Source organism: Eriocheir sinensis, chromosome 8, assembly GCF_024679095.1.
Source record: "Eriocheir sinensis breed Jianghai 21 chromosome 8, ASM2467909v1, whole genome shotgun sequence".
Taxonomy (NCBI): Eukaryota; Metazoa; Arthropoda; class Malacostraca; order Decapoda; family Varunidae; genus Eriocheir; species Eriocheir sinensis.
Window position 1 is genome coordinate 3,613,164 of NC_066516.1, and position 20,470 is coordinate 3,633,633.

Here is a 20,470-nt window from a genome sequence, read left to right on the forward strand (position 1 = left end):
TCTTCTCGAGAACTTTTCCCGCCATGTCAAGCTGATTGGTCTGTAGCTTAAGGCCACGCGTTTGTCTACCTTTTTGTAAATCGGTGTTACGTTCGCTTGCTTCCAGTCTTCGGGAACATTGTTTTGTTGTATTGTCAGATTAGGGTATCTGGACACCTCTCCTCCCGAAATTGACCTCTCTTTCGGCCACCTCTTTAGATTCTTTTTGTGAGCAGCGAGCAGCGGGCTTTTTTATTATTATTGTTTACTTTTTTTGTGCCCTTGAGCTGTCTCCTTTGTTGTTAAAAAAAAAAAAAAATGGCGGTGAGTGGCTTGAGGATTTGCTGCTTGAGTTACTTGAGCAGCCTGGGTGACAAGTCGTCGGGCCCGGTTGATTTATTTGTCTCGAGTTTATCTCGGTACTTTTGCACGTACCGTTCGTCAATTGTGCCAATTTCTAGGGTCGTGATTCCCCTCGGTGGGGTAGGGCTCTCGGGTACGGACTGAGTGTTCTCGACCGTGAACACAGACGCGAAGTTTTTGTTCAGAATTTCGACCATTTGTCTGCTATTTTGGGTTAGTACGTAACTTTCATCTAATAGGGGACCGATATTGCTTTTTGCCCTCCTTTTGGTTCTTATATACGTGAAAAACTTTTTCGGGTTGGACTTGGCTTCGTAGGCAATTTGCGTTTCATAGTCGCATTTACATTGGCGAGTGAGAGTTCTGCTAGCTCTGAGACTGATGGTACTGTTCGCGTGCTTCATCATTGTCATTTACATTCAGCAAGTTGTATTTTCTTTTCATTAAATTTATTGCCCGTCGAACTTGGGTATCCATAGTGTTTACGGCATTATTTGTTCTCCTTGTCTTCATGGGAACTGCTGTTCTCTCTAAGAGTTTGTTCTTCAAGCCGTTCCACGCGCCGTCTACAGGAGTGAAGTTTACGGGTTCCCGAGTTGTCTGGGTTAGCAGCTCACAAGCGAGATTAAAATTGGCTCTTTTATAGTCTGGAATCTTGGACGTGTTTTCGGTGAACTCATGGTCTGTTTTGATTTTAAGGCGAATTAGGTGATGGTCGCAACCACTTAGTTTTTCGCTGACTTGACGTTCACGCGTGAGATCGGAATCACTCACGAGTACTAGCTCTAATAAATTACTTTCTCGTCGGTTGGGTATCGATCTGGGTGAGAAAAGTGTCTTCTAACAATTCAAGTAATCTGTTACCCTCCTGATCTCCATTCATCGTGTTCCAGTCAATGTTGGAACAGTTGAAGTCTCCAATAATGACTGACTGTTTGTTTTGTGTTGTGAAATGAGAGTAATAATACCAAAATCTGAACTTAGGAAGAGGAAGATGCTGGAAAAGGAGGAGAAGGAGGAATAAGAGTAGGAGTAGGAGGAATAAGACGAGGAGGAGGAGGAGGAGGAGGAGGAGGAGGAGGAGGAGGAGGCCGTAGACAAACAGTACCTAAGACCCGTACATAATGCGTTCATGGAGGAAGATACGGCACCTCAAGACTTTATCCTCCTCCTCCTCCTCAACCCTACCTCCACTACTCCATATTTAATCCTATTCCACCTTAGTTATTTCTCCTTCTCCATTCCTCCTCCTCTCCCTCCTCCTACCCCTCCTCCTCCTCCTCATTCTCTCCCAATTATTTCTCCATTTATTCCTCTTTCTCTTCCTCCTCCTCCTCTTCTCTTCCAATCATTCCTCCATTTTTCTTCCACCTGTCATTTCTTTTTTTTTCTCTTTTCTCTTCTTCCTCTTCCATCCTTCCACTATTCTGTTATCCTTTCTTCTTCAATTTCCTCTTCCATCCTTCCAACAGTTCCTCCTCCTCTTTCTCTCCCCCATTTTCTCACTCTTCCCCTCTTTCACCTCTTCATTCATTTCTTCCTTCACCAAATGAGAGAGAGAGAGAGAGAGAGAGAGAGAGAGAGAGAGAGAGAGAGAGAGAGAGAGAGAGAGAGAGAGAGAGAGAGAGAGAGAGAGAGAGAGAGAGAGAGAGAGAGAGAGAGAAGAGGTATCAGGGACCATTAATAAGAGGTTTACCTGAGGAAACTAAGGGGATGGAGGGAGGGAGGGAGGTATACAGGTGAGGTTCAGTCTCTTGAGCAGCTTACAAAGAAGGAGGAGGAGGAGGAGGAAGAGGAGGAGGAGGAGGAGGAGCTGGGTGAAGTATAATAAGATAATACATGATAATAATGATAGTAAATAAGAAGAGAAAAGAAAGAAGAAGAAGAAGAAGAAGAAGAAGAAGAAGAAGAAGAAGAAGAAGAAGAAGAAGAAAAAGACGAAGTAAAAAAAAGAATAATGTGCGAAATAAATAGAAAATGGAGGAGACGTGACGAAAAAGAAGAGGAGAAGGAGAAGGAGGAGGAGGAGGACCAGGAAGAGGAAGAAGAAGAAGAGGGAGACCAAGAAAATTATAACCAAAAACAAACACAAAGGCGGAAGGTGGACGGTGAGGAAGAAGAGGAGGATGAGGAGGAAAAAGAGGAAGAAGAAGAGGAAGATGAAGAAGAAGAAGAGGAGGAGGAGGAAAAGCCAAGCGGAAAATTGACAAGGATGAGAGGGTGAGAGGAGGAAGGAAGAAAAATAAAGACAGGAAGATGAGGAGGAGGAGGAGGAGGAGGGGGAGGAGGAGGAGGAGGAGGAGGAGGAAGAGTGATATGAAAGGGAATTGATAAACGAGGAGGAGGAGGAGGAGGAGGAGGAGGAGGAGGAGGAGGAGGGAAGGAAGAGAAAGAGAGTAGAAGGAATTAGATGAAAAGGAGGAGGAAGAGGAGGAGGAGGGAAGGAAGAGAAAGAGAGTAGAAGGAATTAGATGAAGAGGAGGAGGAGGAGGAGGAGGAGGAGGAATATATTATGAAAAACGTAGGAAGGATAGAAAATAAATAATAATGACAATAATAATAACAATAATGAGAGAGAGAGAGAGAGAGAGAGAGAGAGAGAGAGAGAGAGAGAGAGAGAGAGAGAGAGAGAGAGAGAGAGAGAGAGAGAGAGAAGAGAGAAGCAACACAAGATAAATGATAATGATTGAGAAGATTAAAGGATAGAAATAGAGAAAATAAAAATAATAATAATAATGACAGTAATAACGAAAGGAAATAAGAGAAAAATATGATGATGAAGTAGATGGGACGAAAGGAAGGAAGGGAAAAAGGAATACTTATGAGAGCAATAACTGATGATAAACACGAAAGAGGGGATAAAGAGAACGTGAACGAAAGGGGAATAAGGATGAAAATGATAATAATATGCTTTCTTTTTCTTATTTCCATTTCCATCTCCTCCTGTCATCTGCATCTTCATCTTTTCTTCTTCTGATGTACCCAGCATCTTACATCTTCGTCCATCCATGTCCTAACCATCTCCAGCATCCTTCTTCCTATATACCCAGCATCTTCTCTCTTCTTCCACGCATGTCCAAACCATTTCCATCATCTCTTCTCCACCGCTCATGTCCAAACTATATCTCCAGCATCCTTCTTCTGATATGCCCAACACATCTTCTCCACCCATGTCCAAACCATTTCCAGCATCTTCTCTCTTCTTCCACACATGTCCAAACCATTTCCAGCATCTTTTCTCCACCTTTCATGTCCAAACTATATCTCCAGCATCCTTCTTCTGATATACCCAACACATCTTCTACACGCATGTCCAAACCATTTCCAGCATCTTCTCTCTTCTTCCACACATGTCCAAACCATCTCCAGCATCCTTGTTCTGATATACCCAGCATCTCTCCTCGTCCACACATGTCCTAACCATCCCCATCATCCTCTTCTGATATAACCCAGCATTTCTCTTCCTCCACGCATGTCCAAACCATTTCCAGCATCTTTTCTCCACCGTTCATGTCCAAACTATATCTCCAGCATCCTTCTTCTGATATACCCAACACATCTTCTACACGCATGTCCAAACCATTTCCAGCATCTTCTCTCTTCTTCCACACATGTCCAAACCATCTCCAGCATCTTTGTTCTCCTTATATATTCACCGTCTCTCCTCTTCCACATATGTCCAGACCATCTCAATTTCAACTCCCTTTTATTGTCTCCGAACAGTATAATGAATAATGGTAAATATGTTAATAGAATAAAAGATAAGTGTATAGAGGTGAAGTAAGGTGAGGTATGGTAACGATTATAGGGTGAGGGTAACGACCTGCTGACAGACTCGTAGCACGCTGCTGATGACGCATTATATCCATCAATCAGTTAGTGGCGGGATGTGGTGTTATGATTGCCCGCACGCTGCCAGGACTTGAGATAGATAGATAGATAGATAGAGAGATAGATAGAGATAGACAGATAGATAGATAGATAGATAGATAGATAGAGAGAGAGAGAGAGAGAGAGAGAGAGAGAGAGAGAGAGAGAGAGAGAGAGAGAGAGAGAGAGAGAGAGAGAGAGAGAGAGAGAGAGAGCACATACAACTTTTAAAAATGTCACCCTTAAAGAAATCTGTCCCTCGTTTCAGAAAGTTCAGAAAACTCATAAAAAGAATTAGACGCAGCGATTCTCGGATACTTTTTATTATTATTATTATTAGCAATCCGAATCAGCTGACGACTTAAACAAACAAACAAACAAACAACAGCAACACCAACAATAACAAAAAAGAGGAACTAATAATTTAATATTTCGTTCATTCATTCTTTTCATTCTCTCTCTCTCTCTCTCTCTCTCTCTCTCTCTCTCTCTCTCTCTCTCTCTCTCTCTTACTATTTTTTTTCCATAAATATTCACTTTGATAACATTTTCCATAGACAGAGAGACAGGGTGACATTTAGACAGACAGATAAAAGGGGTGAGAGACAGCTGGAGTGGCAGAGACCTATTTAATTTACCAGACAGTTATATAGAAAGACAGACAGGCAACGACACAGACAAATACACAGACTAGCAAACAGAAAGAAATACAGAGGCAGACAAAGTTCAATCAACCTACAGTTACCACTTCGAAGCTTCCATAAAAACGACCTCTTGACATACATTCAGACAGACAGGCAGACAGATAGACAGACAGGCACACAGACAGACTTTTCTACCACCCCTTCCCCTTCTCCTCCATGTTACAACCCCCTCTCCCCTTCCCTTCTTTCAAGTACGACCCTATCCCCCTTTCCCTTCTTTCAAGTACGACCCCATCCCCCCTTCCCTTCTTTCAAGTACGACCCTATTCCCCCCTTCCTTCTTTCAAGTACGACCCCCTCCCCCCTTCCCTTCTTTAAAGTACGACCCCATCCCCTTCCCTTCTTTCAAGTACGACCCCCCTTCCTTCTTTCAAGTACGACCCCATCCCCCCTTCCCTTCATTCAAGTATGACCCCCTCCCCCCTTTCCTTCTTTCAAGTACGACCCCATCCACCCTACCCTTCTTTCAAGTAAGACCCCATCCCCCCTTCCCTTCTTTCAAGTACGACCCTATTCCCTCTTCCCTTCTTTCAAGTACGACCCCATCCCCTCTTCCCTTCTTTCAATTACGACCCCATCCCCCCTTCTTTCAATTATCCCTCAACCCTTCTTTCAAGTACGACCCCATCCCCTCTTCCCTTCTTTCAAGTACGACCCTATCCCCTCTTCCCTTTTTTCAAGTACGACACCATCCCCTCTTCCCTTCTTTCAAGTACGACCCCATCCCCTCTTCCTTTTTTCAAGTACGACCCCATCCCCTCTTCCCTTCTTTCAAGTACGACCCCATCCCCCCTTCCCTTCTTTCAAGTACGACCCCATCCCCTCTTCCCTTCTTTCAAGTACGACCCCATCCCCTCAACCCTTCTTTCAAGTACGACCCCATCCCCTCTTCCCATCTTTAATTTTTTTTTTTTTTTTTTTTTTTTTTTTTTTTTTAACGTCGCGGCCTATGGCGCCGGTAGGCTTCTTCCCGGTGGGGCCTGATGGTCGACCCAAGGCTTCTTCCCGGTGGGTCCTGACGGTCGGCCCAGCCCGTTCTGGCGCAGGCGAGTGTTTATAGTGGCGCCATCTTGCATTGGCTCATGCTGCCCTCCCGGAGCTCATCTTTAATCCTAGAATCTAGAGTCCGGGTTGATAGGTGGTCTTCTGGACAGCATGTGGGTAGTTTTAAGCCACTCGGCGGCGGCTGAAAAATCCCAGCTTGGTGGCACCGGGCGGGGATTGAACTCGCGTCCTCCTGAACGCGGTGCTGTTACTCTGTCGATTCAGCCACCCCATCCCCTCTTCCCTTCTTCCAAGTACGACCCCATCCCCCCTTCCCTTCTTTCAAGTACGATCCCATCCCCCCTTCCCTTCTTTCAAGTACGACCCCCTCCCCCTTCCTCCCTCTCCCCCTACCCCCGTCCGTGGCCTACCTTAGGGTGGTCACGGACGGGCACGAGTACCCGGACCGTGAGCTTGATGGCCTTGTCCTTCGTCACGTCCGCCATCTTGCGCTGGTCGTCGCCCCTGCCACTGCCTCCGCTGCCGCCTCCTCCTGTCCCTCGCACGCCGCCCCCGCCGCCGCCGCCGCTGCCACCAGTCTGCAGGCGCTCGATCTCTGTGGAAGGAGAGGGAGCATTGTAATGGTGGTTGTAATGGTAGCAGTTGTAGTGGTAATAGTGGTATAGTAATAGTGGTCAGTAGTGATAATGATCGGTAGTGATAGTAGTAGTTGTGGTAGTAGTAGCAGTAGTAGTAATAGGAGGAGGAGTGGTAGTAGTAGCAGTAGTAGTGGTAGGAGGAGTGGTAGCAGTAGTAGTAGTAGTAGTAGTAGTAGTAGTAGTAGTAGTAGTAGTAGTAGTAGAAATAGAAGTAGTGCTAGTAGTAAAAGTAGTAGTAGTAGGAGGAGGAGGAGGAGGAACACAAAGAAACACAAAGAAACAACAAACAACAGCAGACCTGCTGGTCCTTACGATGCTGTTTGTGACAAGCTACACTAACTATCTAATCAAAGGTGGAAGATGAAGGACAGCAAAGGCGAAGGTTGCTCCCGACCCCCCCCCACACACACACACACACACACACACACCAACCCTCCAGCCAAAGCTGGCAGGAAAGGAAAACGAACCTTGCAGCATGGAAAAACTGCATGGAAATTATGTAGGAAAGAGGAAAGAACTACTATTACTGCTACCACTAACCCGGCGTCAACAACGGACAAGGACACCAGTATTCGAAAGAACTTAACGTTATTACGTCAATGAGTAATATCTTAGTTGCTGGTTGGATTAAAAATACTCATCTAATCTACGTATTCCTGAAGGCCGTAACTGTTGTACTATCAACGATATCACAGGTAGAGAATTCCAAACATTAACGACTCGATTGAAGAAGTGTTTGGCTTCCTGCGACGAGAATTTTTTTACCAATTATCTTGAAATTGTTATTTCTTCTTGTTCTATTTCATCGATCAATTGTAAAGTTATCTTCCGCATTAATATCACTGAATCCTTTCAACATTTTAAACACTTCTATTAGATCGCCTCGCATTCTTCGTTTTAATAGGCTGAATAAATTAACTTCTTTAAGTCTTTGTTCATAAGATAAATTTTTCAACCTAGGAATCATTTTTGTTACTCTCCGTTGAACCCTTTCTAACTTTTCTATGGTTTTTCTGTAATAGGGAGACCAAAACTGTGCACAGTATTCTAGATGGGGTCGAACCAGCGAATTATACTGTTTTAATATTACTTTTTCCGATTTATTATTAAAGACTCGTCCGATGAAGCCAAACAATTTGTTTGCGGTTTTAACTACCTCTGAACAATGCTGACTGGGGATTAAATCGCTTGATATAGTGATTCCAAGATCCTTTTCTTTACTTACTGCAGAAAGTTGCTGGCCATTCATTACGTACCGAACGCGATTGTTATTGTTTCCGATGTGTAACACTTTACATTTGTCAACGTTAAATTTCATTTGCCATTGATTGGCCGAACGTGCAAGTCGATCTAGATCTGATTGTAAAGCTTCTTCGTCGGATGTTTAGTTACCATACTAGCGATTTTTGTGTCATCAGCAAATTTTGATATTTTACAAGTGAGCCCATCATCGATATCATTAACATAAATTAAGAAGAGCATGAGATCAAGCACTGACCCTTGAGGTACGCCGCTTCTGACATCGATCCAGTTAGATGAAACATCGTTTAGAACTACTCTTTGTTTCCGCTCAGAGAGCCAGTCCACAAGCCAATTGTGAATGTTACCTGAGATACCGTGTGCCAATAGTTTACTGAGCAACCGTTTGTGGGGGACCTTGTAAAATGCCTTTTGAAAATCCAGATATATGATATCTACTGATCTGTTTTCATTGAACACCTCAAAAATATAATGAATAAATTCAAGTAAGCTAGTTAAACACGAACGTTTACTACGGAAGCCACGTTGCGAATTATTTATTATATTATTTACTAAGAATTTCACCATATTGTCGCGAATGATAGTCTCCAATAATTTACAAACGATCAATGTCAGGCTAATTGGTCGATAGTTTCCCGGATGAGACTTGTCCCCCTTTTTGAATATTGGTGTGACATTTGCAAGTTTCCAATCCGACGGAACTTTTCCAGCTGCTAAAGATTTATTGAATAAGATAGAGAGAGAGCGATTTGCAAATTTGATCATTGCAGTTATCAGTTACAGACCCAAAGTTGTTGTACCCGCACCAGTAAAGCCATTCAATTAAAGATATTATTGAAACCGTTAAATATTGATGGGTTTTGGGGATAGTTATAGGTCAAATCGGGAAGTATAGTAGTGTTCTGGGTGTGATAACCTTTCAAGAGGAGAGTATCAAGGCACCTCTTCACCCGAAATTGACCTCTCTTCGTTCTTTTGACTTTTGTTCGGTGCAGAGTCTGGGAAGCTTTTCTGTTGTTGTTTTTGTTTTTTTGTTTTGTTTATTTTGCCCTTAAGCTGCCTTCCTTACTGTAAAAAAAATAGATCATAATCTGATAACGCTGGGCCAGCAACCATTGGGGCAGTATGAGCGCGCACGGCCTTGGGTGTAATCAACCACCCCGCTATTTAAACTCACTGCTCCGTCACGACGATTTTCAAATACTCCTTGTGTCGGCGGTGTGCCCTAAGTGCCAGACCTTCCTGTGTCACCCGCTGTCTCTCGCAGGTGAAGCTGAAGGTGAATTGCGGGCCACAGGCTTAGAAATGAACATGTAAAGACCTCCCCGCCAGGCCTGAGGGTGGTGGAAGGTGAGCGCCAGTCGTTGTGGTTGTATTTGTACCTTCAGTCGGCTGTTAACCCGTCCGCTGCGATTGGAACGGATTCGGTTTTCACCGGTAGCCTGGTAATATATAGTCCCAGGTCTTTCTCTGTCTCTGTGGTGGATAGTGGAGTGTTTCCCATGTGGTATTGGTATGCTGGATATCCTCTCCCAAGGTGCAGGACTTTACATTTTTCTTCATTGAATTGTAGCAGCCCATTTTTCTTCCATTCCTTAACTTGGTGATGTCTTCTGGTAGAAAATCCGTTGTCGAGGGGTTAAATGGTAGTATTTAGTAGCAGGATAGCGATGCAGATTGCTACGGTAAATTTATAACAGGTTTCTGGCGCCTACATAGCAAATTCAGTGCCAGAGAGAAAACGTCAACATATAGCAGGCCCTTTATTCGTATTTACCATTTGGTCAGTAGGAGTTTTTTTGTCAGTTTTCCACCTGATAGCTGTTTATTTACCAACTATTTATTGCCAACATTACGAACAGTGTGTTAAGGATGGACCTCTACTATTACTTACATTACTACTACGACTCCTCCTCCTCCTCTTCCTCCTATTCCTTTTCCTCTTTCTTCGTTTCCTAATCCTCGTCCTCCTACTGTTCCTATTCTTCCTCCTCCTCCTCCCCCCTCACTACCAACGTCACCGCCAGTTCCGTCTACAGGCACAAATCCCTCAACAGTCACACCCATGCACACAAAACTTTTACGGGGTCGCGGCTGCATAATAAAGAGAGAGAGAGAGAGAGAGAGAGAGAGAGAGAGAGAGAGAGAGAGAGAGAGAGAGAGAGAGAGAGAGAGAGAGTCCGTCCTGCAGGTGTGGAGATGATTTCCTGAGGGAGATGTCCAGCAGGAGAGAGAGAGAGAGAGAGAGAGAGAGAGAGAGAGAGAGAGAGAGAGAGAGAGAGAGAGAGAGAGAGAGAGAGAGAGAGAGAGAGAGAGATAGGGGTTGTTTTTATATATATAGTGTTTTCACACACACACACACACACACACACACACACACACACACACACACACACACACACACACACGATTTAATTCTTAAAAACCTGGAAACCAGAAAAACATCCACTGCCCTCGCCTTTATTGACTTTCGGAAAGCCTTCGACCTGGTTGACCACACCACTGTCATCACCAAGGACATAAACGTCGGCCTTCCCTTCCACCTGACATCCTGGATGGTTGACTTCCTGACGCAGCAGTACCAAGCAGTGCGTCATCAGGGTTGCACCTCCATCCTCCAGCTTCTCTCTGCTGGGGTGCTACAAGGGACGCGCATGGGGCTTTTTTGTTTCCTTATTCTGATTAACAATGCACTGTTAGACGCCCCTCATCGCTGGAAGTACGTGGATGATTCTACAGTGGGCATCTCCATCAACAACACAGCCCCTGACTGCACGCCCCTACAACACATTCTGGACCGACTGCAGAACTGGACGCAAGACAAGCACGTTACCATCAATACCAAGACGGTGGTGGTGCATTTTCACACCTCCACCACTGCCATCCCACCACCAGCCCTGGAGGGTGGCCCTCACCAGCTGCAGGTGGTTGAATCCACCAAACTACTTGGAGTTACCTTGGACAGCAAGCTGAGCTGGGCCAAGCACGTCACCACCATCATCAGAGCGGCTTCCTTCAAACTTTTCATGTTGAGGCGTATGAAAGCACTGGGAGCCCCACAAAGGACGCATAAGGACCTGTACACCACCTTCATCCTCCCCAGACTACTCTACGCCTCTCCTGCTTGGGCTTCCTCCATCAGCAAGACCCAGCAGCGCCAACTAGAGAGAGTGCAGAAGCGGGCTTGCAGACAGATTCTGGGCAGTTCTTACACCAACTACAAGAACCCACTCACCCAGCTGAATCTGCCCACTCTATAGGACCAATACCACATAAACCTAACCAAGTTCGGCGAATCCCTCCTCCGCAACCCCCACCATAGAGACCAACTCCCACCCGCCTTCCCTCCCCCCACTCGACTTAAATGACACCACAATATTCTGGTCCCGGTCAAAACTCGCATGGACAGATATCGGCTTAGCGCGATACCGACGCTTGTGAGGACCATATTCACCTCCATGATTACATGACCCCTCCACCCCAACACACACACACACACACACACACACACACACACACACACACACACACACACATCACCCATTCCCACTTCCCCCATTACTCATCACATGGAAAACACACACACACACACACACACACACACACACACACACACACACACACACACACACACAGATATACAGACACTCCTTAGCTTTTCAATAACCAGCTTTCTCTTCTTCAATATATTAGACAGACAGACAGACATATATAGACAGACAGACAGACGGACAGACAGACACGTATAATATATTAGCATTAAACAATTTCGTAAGTGGCAACTCAACTCCACTTCAGTTCCCAAATAACTTCCTAACCTCCTCCTCCTCCTCCTCCTCCTCCTCAAAGGTTGTCATGGTTACTGGAGGCCGAATGCTTCCTCCTTTTCACTTCTCTCTTTAATTTTATCTCTTTTTCTCTCTGATCTTCTTCTCTATTGGCTAAATATCCTCCTCCTCCTCTATCGTTGATCTCCTTCCTTTTTGTTGATAGTATCTCCTTGTCCGAGAGAGAGAGAGAGAGAGAGAGAGAGAGAGAGAGAGAGAGAGAGAGAGAGAGAGAGAGAGAGAGAGAGAGAGAGTCTGGAGGTGACGTTAGTGGAGAAGAAGAAAGGACAAGCGTAAATGAAGGAAGAAAAGAAGCTGATAAAGAGGGAAGAGGGAGAAAGAGGAAGAACAAGAAGAGGAGGAGGAGGAGGAGGAGGAGGAGGATATTATCTGTGAATGATGGAGAGAAGCGGAAGAAAGTGAAGGAATGCGGAGGAGGAGGAGGAGGAGGAGGAGGAGGAGGAGGAGGAGGAGGAGGAGGAGGAGAAAAACGAAGAAGAGGAGGAGGAGAAAGGGCAGTTTTAAAAGACAGAGGAGGAGGAAACGGGGTATGAGGAGGAGGAGGAGGAGATGGAGGAGGAGGAGGAGAAGGAGGAGGAGGAGGAGAGAAACGAACAGAGGAAGAGGGGAGAGGTTTAAAAAGTGCTTGTGTGAATGTGTGTGTGTGTGTGTGTGTGTGTGTGTGTGTGTGTGTGTGTGTGTAAAGGCGATAAAAGAACACTAAAATAAAACTGGGAATGGGAGGAGAGGGAATAAGGGACGGAAGGAGAAGGAGAGAAGGAAGGAAAGGAGAGAGGGAGGAGGAAGGGAGGTAGGAAAAGAGGGAGGAAGGAAGGAAGGAAAGGGGAAAGGGACGGAAGGTAGGAAGGAAGGAAAAATGAAATAAAGATAAAAAAATGGTGAATGAATGAATAACTGATTGATAGAATGAAGGAAAAACTATGGAAAGGAAGAAGGAGAAAAGAAAGAGAGGAAGGAAAGAAGGAAGGAAGAAAATATAATGAAAAAGAATAAGGACTGAGTATTTTAACGAATGATTGAAAGGAGGAATTATTGAAGTAAAGAAGGAAGGAAGGAAGGAAGGAAGGGAGGAAGGAAATATTCAGTCCACACCCAAACAGGTTTCTTTAAAGATTTTCTCTTCTTACTCCTCTTTTCTTCCCTCTTCCTCCTCTTCTTCCTCTCCTTTCCTTTCCTTTCCTCTCTCTCTCCTCCTCCTTCTTCTTCTTCTTCTTCTTCATCATCTCCTCATCTCTCTAACCTCCTCATTCTCTTCCTCTTCTACCACTAACCGATTTTACCTCTTCCTCCTCCTCCTCCTCCTCCTCTCGTGTAAGCAGTATTCAAATTAGATTGTTAAGATGCAAATATTGTGGGTAATCCTCTCGCCATCTTGGTAAGGGGGGCTGTGGGAGAGCACCATACACACACACACACACACACACACACACACACACACACACACACACACACACACACACACACACCTGTCTTAAATCCTACACCTATTCAAACACATATTCAAACACATATTCACACACACACACACACACACACACACACACACACACACACACACACACACACGTTTAATCGGGTTACTTACGTCCCGCAATACCTGATTCTCCCTTCTACCTCCCTACTTACCTCTCTCTCTCCTTTGAATACCTCCCATTTTTCCTCCCCTTTCTATGGCTTATTTTTATTTTTCATTTTTCTGTGATATTTTTTTTCTGATCTTGCCGCCTACCTCCTTCCTCCTCCTTCTCCTCCTCCTCCTCCTCCTCCGCTCTTCACTTCCAGACCAGCGAGTCTAAATGTAGGTACTGTGTCTTGGACTCACGTATTCAAGTACTTCACTTGACGAACGAGGACTTGAAACACTAAAATGCCTTGTCATGGGAAATTGTCACGTCATTACCCGCACTTCCTACTCCTACTCCTCCCACTTCCTCAACCTCATATTCTGGAATTTTGAGCCAATCACATTTCTCCTTCTCCTCTTCCCCCTCCCACTTTCAAGCCTCCTCCTCCACCCACCTTCAAGTCTCTTCCTCTTTCCCTCTCCTTCCTGCCGCCTCCTCCTGCCCCACTTCATCATCAGAGCCGGTACCCGCCTCCACCCTCCCTACTCCTTCCACCTCCCACCCTATCCCATCCACCTCCCTCCCTACCTCATCCACCTCCCCCTCTATCCTTTCCGCTCCCCCATCACCCAACACCACCGGCACTCTCGACTCCTCTCCTATCCTCACCACCATCATTCCATCTTTCCCTCCCACCTCCAACACGATCTCCACCTCCTCCTCCACTTCTGATACCACATCGAACGCCTCCCTCCACACCTTATCATCCACCCTTCCCCAAACACCCACTACTTTCACTGCTACCACTTCCAAACCCAACCGCGCCCACGCTCCCTCTTGTATCTCACACCCTTCCATAAGAACTCACAAGACCATTCTCTCAGCGGTCATTAATACGAATCAGACGCTATTTCCTTGCATGGACAAACTGACTACGAGAGTCAATTTAGTAGGCGACAGCATGGTCAGGGGCCAACTTACGGAGTTTTGCGGGCGTAATACATCGACACGGAAGCGTTTCTGTATACCTGGAGCCGGACTGGACGATTTTTAATCAGCTGTCGATGCTGTTTCAGTAAGCGCGAGGGAAGACACAGTGTATCTGATCCATGCGGGAACTAACGACGTTCAGTCAACTCGATCTCAGGACCTGCATGCTGTCAAAATACCGCTAAGTCATTCGGAAATACAAGACAAAGTTCCCTCACATCATCGTGTCTGGGATTCTACCGAGAGTCAATACGTTCGCTGGGTTCAACAGCAATGCGTACAGCGTCAACACTAGTCTAAAGCAGTTATGTAACGATGAAGGTGTAGCGTTTACAAACGCCTGGTATCACTTCAATGAGCGCCCAGACCTATTTCGCGATGATGTCCTCCACCTGAACGAGGTTGGGTCGGCGCGGCTTGGAAGGCTCATGAACGAGGCAGTTAAAAGCTTTTCGAAAAGCTATTGAAAAAACTGCAGGCGAGGGCGGGGCAAAGGCAGCCCTTGATCAACCAAACCGTAGCGTCGGTGCGGCTTACAAGAAACTGTAACCAACGACGCCTCGTCGCGGCCAAAACAGGAGTCACATTTCTGTTTTGTACACAAATCACGTAGTTTACTACCACAAAAAGGACGAAATTAGGGCGTATATTGCAACAGAGAATCCAGGGCCCATACTTATGAGGCTAACACTTCGTCTCAGGCTCGTCTTAAGACCCCAAACCGGCCCTGTGGAGCCCTATATCCTGGGTGTTAATCTGAGACGTGGCGCGAGTAGCTAAAGTTGGTCCGGGGTAGGCATAAATCCTGGGTCTTCGTCTGAGGCATCGACCTTCAAATGTAAACATTGCCGGGTGTTGCCAGACTGCCAGCGTGCCTCATCAAATCGTTTTACATTCAAACGCTCACTATAGTCTTACAAAACTCTATTATAATGGATATGATGTACTTCTATTCAATACTTTCACCTTTTTAAGGTATTCTTACCAAGTAATTTTCATATGAGAAAACTGATCTCGCCGTTGTTAGCAACTTTACTTTCCCCACTACCCGTGGCGGCTGGAGCCCCAACTATGGTGCACACTCACATCTGAGACGAGACATAGGTCAAACGCTTAATTTCTTTATAAGTATGGGCACAGATGTGGTAGCCATCACAGAGACTCGGGGCAACTCTGCACATCTAATATCCGAACTGTCATTCCCTGGGTACGAAAGCTTCCACAAAAATAGAATGCTAAAAAAAGGAGGAGTAATTTGCTACCTAAAAAGTACGCTCCCTGCCATAAAAATAGACAAACAGGATGCAGAGAAATACGATTCCGTCTATGTGAAAATAACCGCAAATAATAAGAAACCAACACCTGCAACCGTATACAGGCCTCCAAAACAACAGGCAGCCGACGACACTGTCCTGTACGAAGAGATTCACTCTCTAACACAAAGCAAAGAAGCAATAATAATTGGGGACTTTAATTGCCCTAATAGTGACTGGGGACTGTTGATTGGAGATCAAAAGGGTAACAGGCTTATAGAAATGGTGGAGGATTCGTTCCTCACCCAAGTTGTAACTCAACCGACAAGAGAAAACAATCTGCTTGATCTGGTATTAGTAAGCGACCCCGACCTCATTCGCGACTGTGAAGTTGGTGAGAAACTTAATGGTTGCGATCACCATTTAATCCGTTTTAATGTCAACATATGTCACAAACTCGTAGATAATCCGTCAGTGATAACAGTTTTCAAAAAAGCAAATTTCAACTTAGCCCGTGAGCTGCTTTCCCCTGCGACCTGGGACCAACTTAACCTCACCGACAGTACAATCGACAATGTGTGGAACGTCTTCAAAGATAAGATCCTGGAGGTAGAGAAGGCTACAGTGCCTACGAAATCCAGGCGAGTAAATGGTACCGTAGATTCACCGTGGATGACCAGAGAAATAAAAAGGGCAGTAAACTTAAAAAAAAAAAGGAATTATAGCCTAATAAAAGAAAATGACTCGGCCGAAGCCCGTACACAGTACCACAACAGCCTCAGAGCTTGTCGCACCCTTATTCGGAGTAGTAAACGCAACTATGAAAAACAAATAGCGTGCGAAATCAAGACCAACTCCAAAAAAATTCTTCACATACATCAGATCGAAAAAGAAAGTAAAATCCAATATTGGTTCCCTGACAGACGAGACCGGATTTGTAACCCAGGACAATAAACAGATGGCCAAAATCCTCAACAGTAACTTCGCATCCATATTCCCAGTCGATTACATCGAAACCATTCCCGAGGGCCCTGACCCGCCGAGGGGGATCACGCCCCTGGAAATTGACTCAATATGCGACCAAGAAGTGAAAAAGTACTTGGACACACTCGACACGAACAAGTCAACGGGACCCGACACCTTGTCCCCGCGGTTATTAAAAGAGCTTAAACAGCAAATACTTCAGCGTATTGGTACTCGGCGGCCACTAATACCGGCGCCCGCCAGCCCCCGCCCTACCTGCCGAGACGGGAGGCATCCAACATCCACCGCCTCCGTCTCGGCTACAAGTGTGCGTCAGTCCTTGACCCTGATGACCCGGCCCCTGTTGTGTGCATTTACTGCGAGGAGGAGGTCCTCCAGCCGCTCCTCCACTACCTTCTCGAGTGCTGTGCGACACGCAACCTGCTCCCGAACCTTGAGGGGCTATCAGCGCCAGCCTTGGTGGGGGCCCTGGACGACAGGACGCTTACTGCCCTAGTGCGGGCATATGAGCCGCCCAGGTAGGCTCTCTGTTCTGTATCTGTGGGCGTGTTAGAGTGTGTGTACGCATGTGTGTGTGTTTGTGTGTGAGTATGTGCGTGATTGTTGTTGTTTTTTTAAGTCAGCTACAGGACGCCTGGTTCGCCTGTGCCCCAACCCACTTAGTGGGAAGGGGTGTTATTATCTATATGTGTGCGTACATCGGCGTGTGCGTGCGCGTGTGTATGTATATATGTACATGCACACGTATGGCGCGGCGTTGTATGCACATATAGCCCCAATATAACTGCGATGGGCCGTCGTACTAGACAAGGGCCCGTTCCCTTTCTTAGGGGTTAATCTTAGAAGAAGAAGAAGAAATACTTCAGCCACTCACTAACATATTTAACCGGGCAGTACAACTGAACAAGGTCCCAGAAGACTGGGAGATGAGAGTAACCTAGGACAATAAACAGGCTCTTTGACATGGTACGCGCACTTTGTGAATTAAAGTTATGAATCTCTCGCTCTCTCCCTTCTCTCTCTCTCTCTCTCTCTCTCTCTCTCTCTCTCTCTCTCTCTCTCTCTCTCTCTCTGATTTAAAAGAAACGAAATGGGAGAAAATTCAGTGATGATTTATTTAATTTCAATATCTTTGGTATGTATATTACACAGGATGATATTGAAAAAAACATGGATTATAATATAATGATCTTCCAGTTCTCACATATTTGGCAGGCTATTGTTGCTATGTGGTTACCAAAAAAAAAAGTAATTTATGTTGTATTGAAAATGTAGAGAATTTGCCAGATAGTAACAGCTACGTACAAAGTATTACCAGAGGTTTTCTTGTCTACCCTGATGAGGGAGTAGTCAGTATAGTTATGTACAATTACATTGCAGTCAACAAACTAACAGCAAACCCTAACTTCACACATTCATTGAACCAGAGAAATGTATCCACAGAAATAACAATGAATATCCTTCCAGATAATGATGTTTTCCTACCAGTAAATAATTGCGGTAATGAACACAGCAAAGATAAAGTTCAGGAAATGTTAGTGTGGGCGTCAACAAATGCCTTACTCGACAATTTCTGCACCAATGAAAATGATCTTATGCACCAGAGTAGGAAAGCGGGGAAAAAATTAAGCTTCAGACGTTAACGGGATAATGTTACTGAGGTTAATATCAATCATATTCGTCATTCACTTTTCTTACTATGATGAAAAATAATTAAGATTTGTAATTAAAACCATGTTGCGGGTTTCTATCCCAATTATAGAATCTAGAATTCAACCCATGCGCAGCCTAGGTGACGTCAGACGGTCTGGGAGGAGCCTCTCTCTCTCTCTCTCTCTCTCTCTCTCTCTCTCTCTCTCTCTCTCTCTCTCTCTCTCTCTCTCTCTCTCTCTCTCTCTCTGTGTGTGTGTCTGTGTGTGTGTGTGTGTGTGTGTGTGTGTGTGTGTGTGTGTGTGTGTGTCTCTCTCTCTCTCTCTCTCTCTCTCTCTCTCTCTCTCTCTCTCTCTCTCTCTCTCTCTCTCTCTCTCTCTCTCTCTCTCTCTGTGTGTGTGTGTCTGTGTGTGTGTGTGTGATCTCTCTCTCTCTCTCTCTCTCTCTCTCTCTCTCTCTCTCTCTCTCTCTCTCTCTCTCTCTCCCAGCTAATTAAGTCACACCCCAGTGAGGTAGGAGACCCGCCCGCCAGCCCACCCCCTCCGCCACACACAAGTATACACACACACAAGTATACCATCACACACACACACACACACACACACACACACACACACACACACACACACACACACACTGGAGTAGGTAGGAAGACACCTACCGAACGGGCGCAAGCCACTCCCGGTGAGGTATATATGGGAGGTGAGAAGGGAGCTGAAGCCCTCCAAAGACCCTTCCCATGTCCTCACTAACCGTTTCCCTATTGTCTCACCAACACCGGAGAGTAGTTCAGCATGCTCTCTAAAGACAGATCCTCTCTTTATCCACACCACATATACACCTTTTCCCAAAATTAAAATTTCAAAATGGCGCACATACACCAAGCCTCGGAGTCCCCGCCTGGGGGGGGGGGGACCACAAATTCCCCCAGGGAGGACTCCCCTTCTGGCTGCCGACCCGAGAGGTGTCTTGATAACTCCTCGAACCTCTTTCTTCTCAATTTCTGCAACATTCGCGGTCTTCGCTCTAATTTTCATTCTGTGGAACATCATCTCTACTCCTCTAAACCTCACCTTCTCTTCCTTACCGAAACACAGGTTTCTGAGGCTACTGACAGCAATCTCTACTCTGTTCCCTCCTACTATCTCTATCCTAAATTTCAATCCCAAGCTGGTTGTTGCGCCTACGTGCGCAACGACATCACTTGCTCTCGTGCCCACGACCTTGACTCTTCTAAATTTTCCACCATCTGGCTAAGACTTCATTGTCATTCTATTATTAAATACATCTGTGCTGTTTATCTCTCACCTAACTCTACCAACTATGTAAAATTCTTTGACTATTTGAATTCTAAAGTGGAGCACATCTTGACCCACTCTCCCTTCGCTGAAATCTTCATCCTAGGAGATTTCAATGTTCACCACCAGCTTTGGCTTTCATCCTCTTTCACTGAACATCCTGGTGAATGCTTCACAACTTTGCTATCCTCAACGACCTAGAGCAGTTGGTCCAGCACCCTACACGTATTCCTGACTGTCTTGGAGATCGGCCCAACATTCTAGGACCTCTTCTTACCGCAAACCCTTCTGCTTATTCTGTCAAACTGTTCTCTCCGTTGGGCTCCTCCGATCACAATCTTATTTCTGCATCCTGTCCTATCGCTCCTGTACACCCTCTGGACCCACCGAAGAGGCGATGCTTCTGGCATTTTGCTTCAGCTCGGTGGGACGACCTGAGGATGTATTTCTTTCCGATTTCGTGGAATGATTATTGCTTCCAGGATAGAGACCCTCTGTGTGTGCTCAGCGCATCACAGAGGTGATTGTCTCTGGAATGGAGGCATACATTCCTCGTTTTCTCTACTCCTCACGCTAAAAGCCTTGGTTTAATCACGCTTGTTCTCGTGCTGTCAATGATAGAGGTAGCTCACAAAAGGTACCAGAGCCTTCAAACTAATGCTAATTATGAACTTTAAATTTCTGCCCGGAATCGTGCCAAATCTATTCTCCGACTAACCAAAATTCTTTCATTAATAGAAATGTCAAAACCTTGCTTTCTCTAACTCTTCCTGTGACTTCTGGCATCTAGCCAAAAACATCTCCTCCAACTTCACTTCTTCATCTTTCCTCCACTCTTCAGTCCTGACGGCAACACTGCTGTCTCATCTATCTCTAAGGCTGAACTCTTTCAAACTTTTCCATAGACTTCTTGCCAATCTCTTTGACGGGAAAACGGGCGCGGGGCCGATTCATAGGGGGCTTGATTTTCAAAAATTTAAAATTTAAATATTTTCAAACCAAAGCAGCTAGCGACCTGAAACTAAAACAGGCACTCCCTAGGTATATTTCATGATAGCGGTAT

General features: G+C 45.5%; 1 protein-coding gene across 1 annotated transcript in view; it reads right to left on the bottom strand.

Annotated features, from left to right (window-relative positions):
- LOC126995333 (uncharacterized) overlaps positions 1 to 20,470 on the bottom strand; it is a 59,917-nt gene that overhangs the window by 31,704 nt on the left and 7,743 nt on the right. Inside the window, exon 5 of the mRNA XM_050854813.1 lies at positions 6,332 to 6,516. Within this exon, the coding sequence (XP_050710770.1) occupies positions 6,332 to 6,516 (185 nt within the window). The remainder of the gene's footprint in view (positions 1 to 6,331; positions 6,517 to 20,470) is intronic.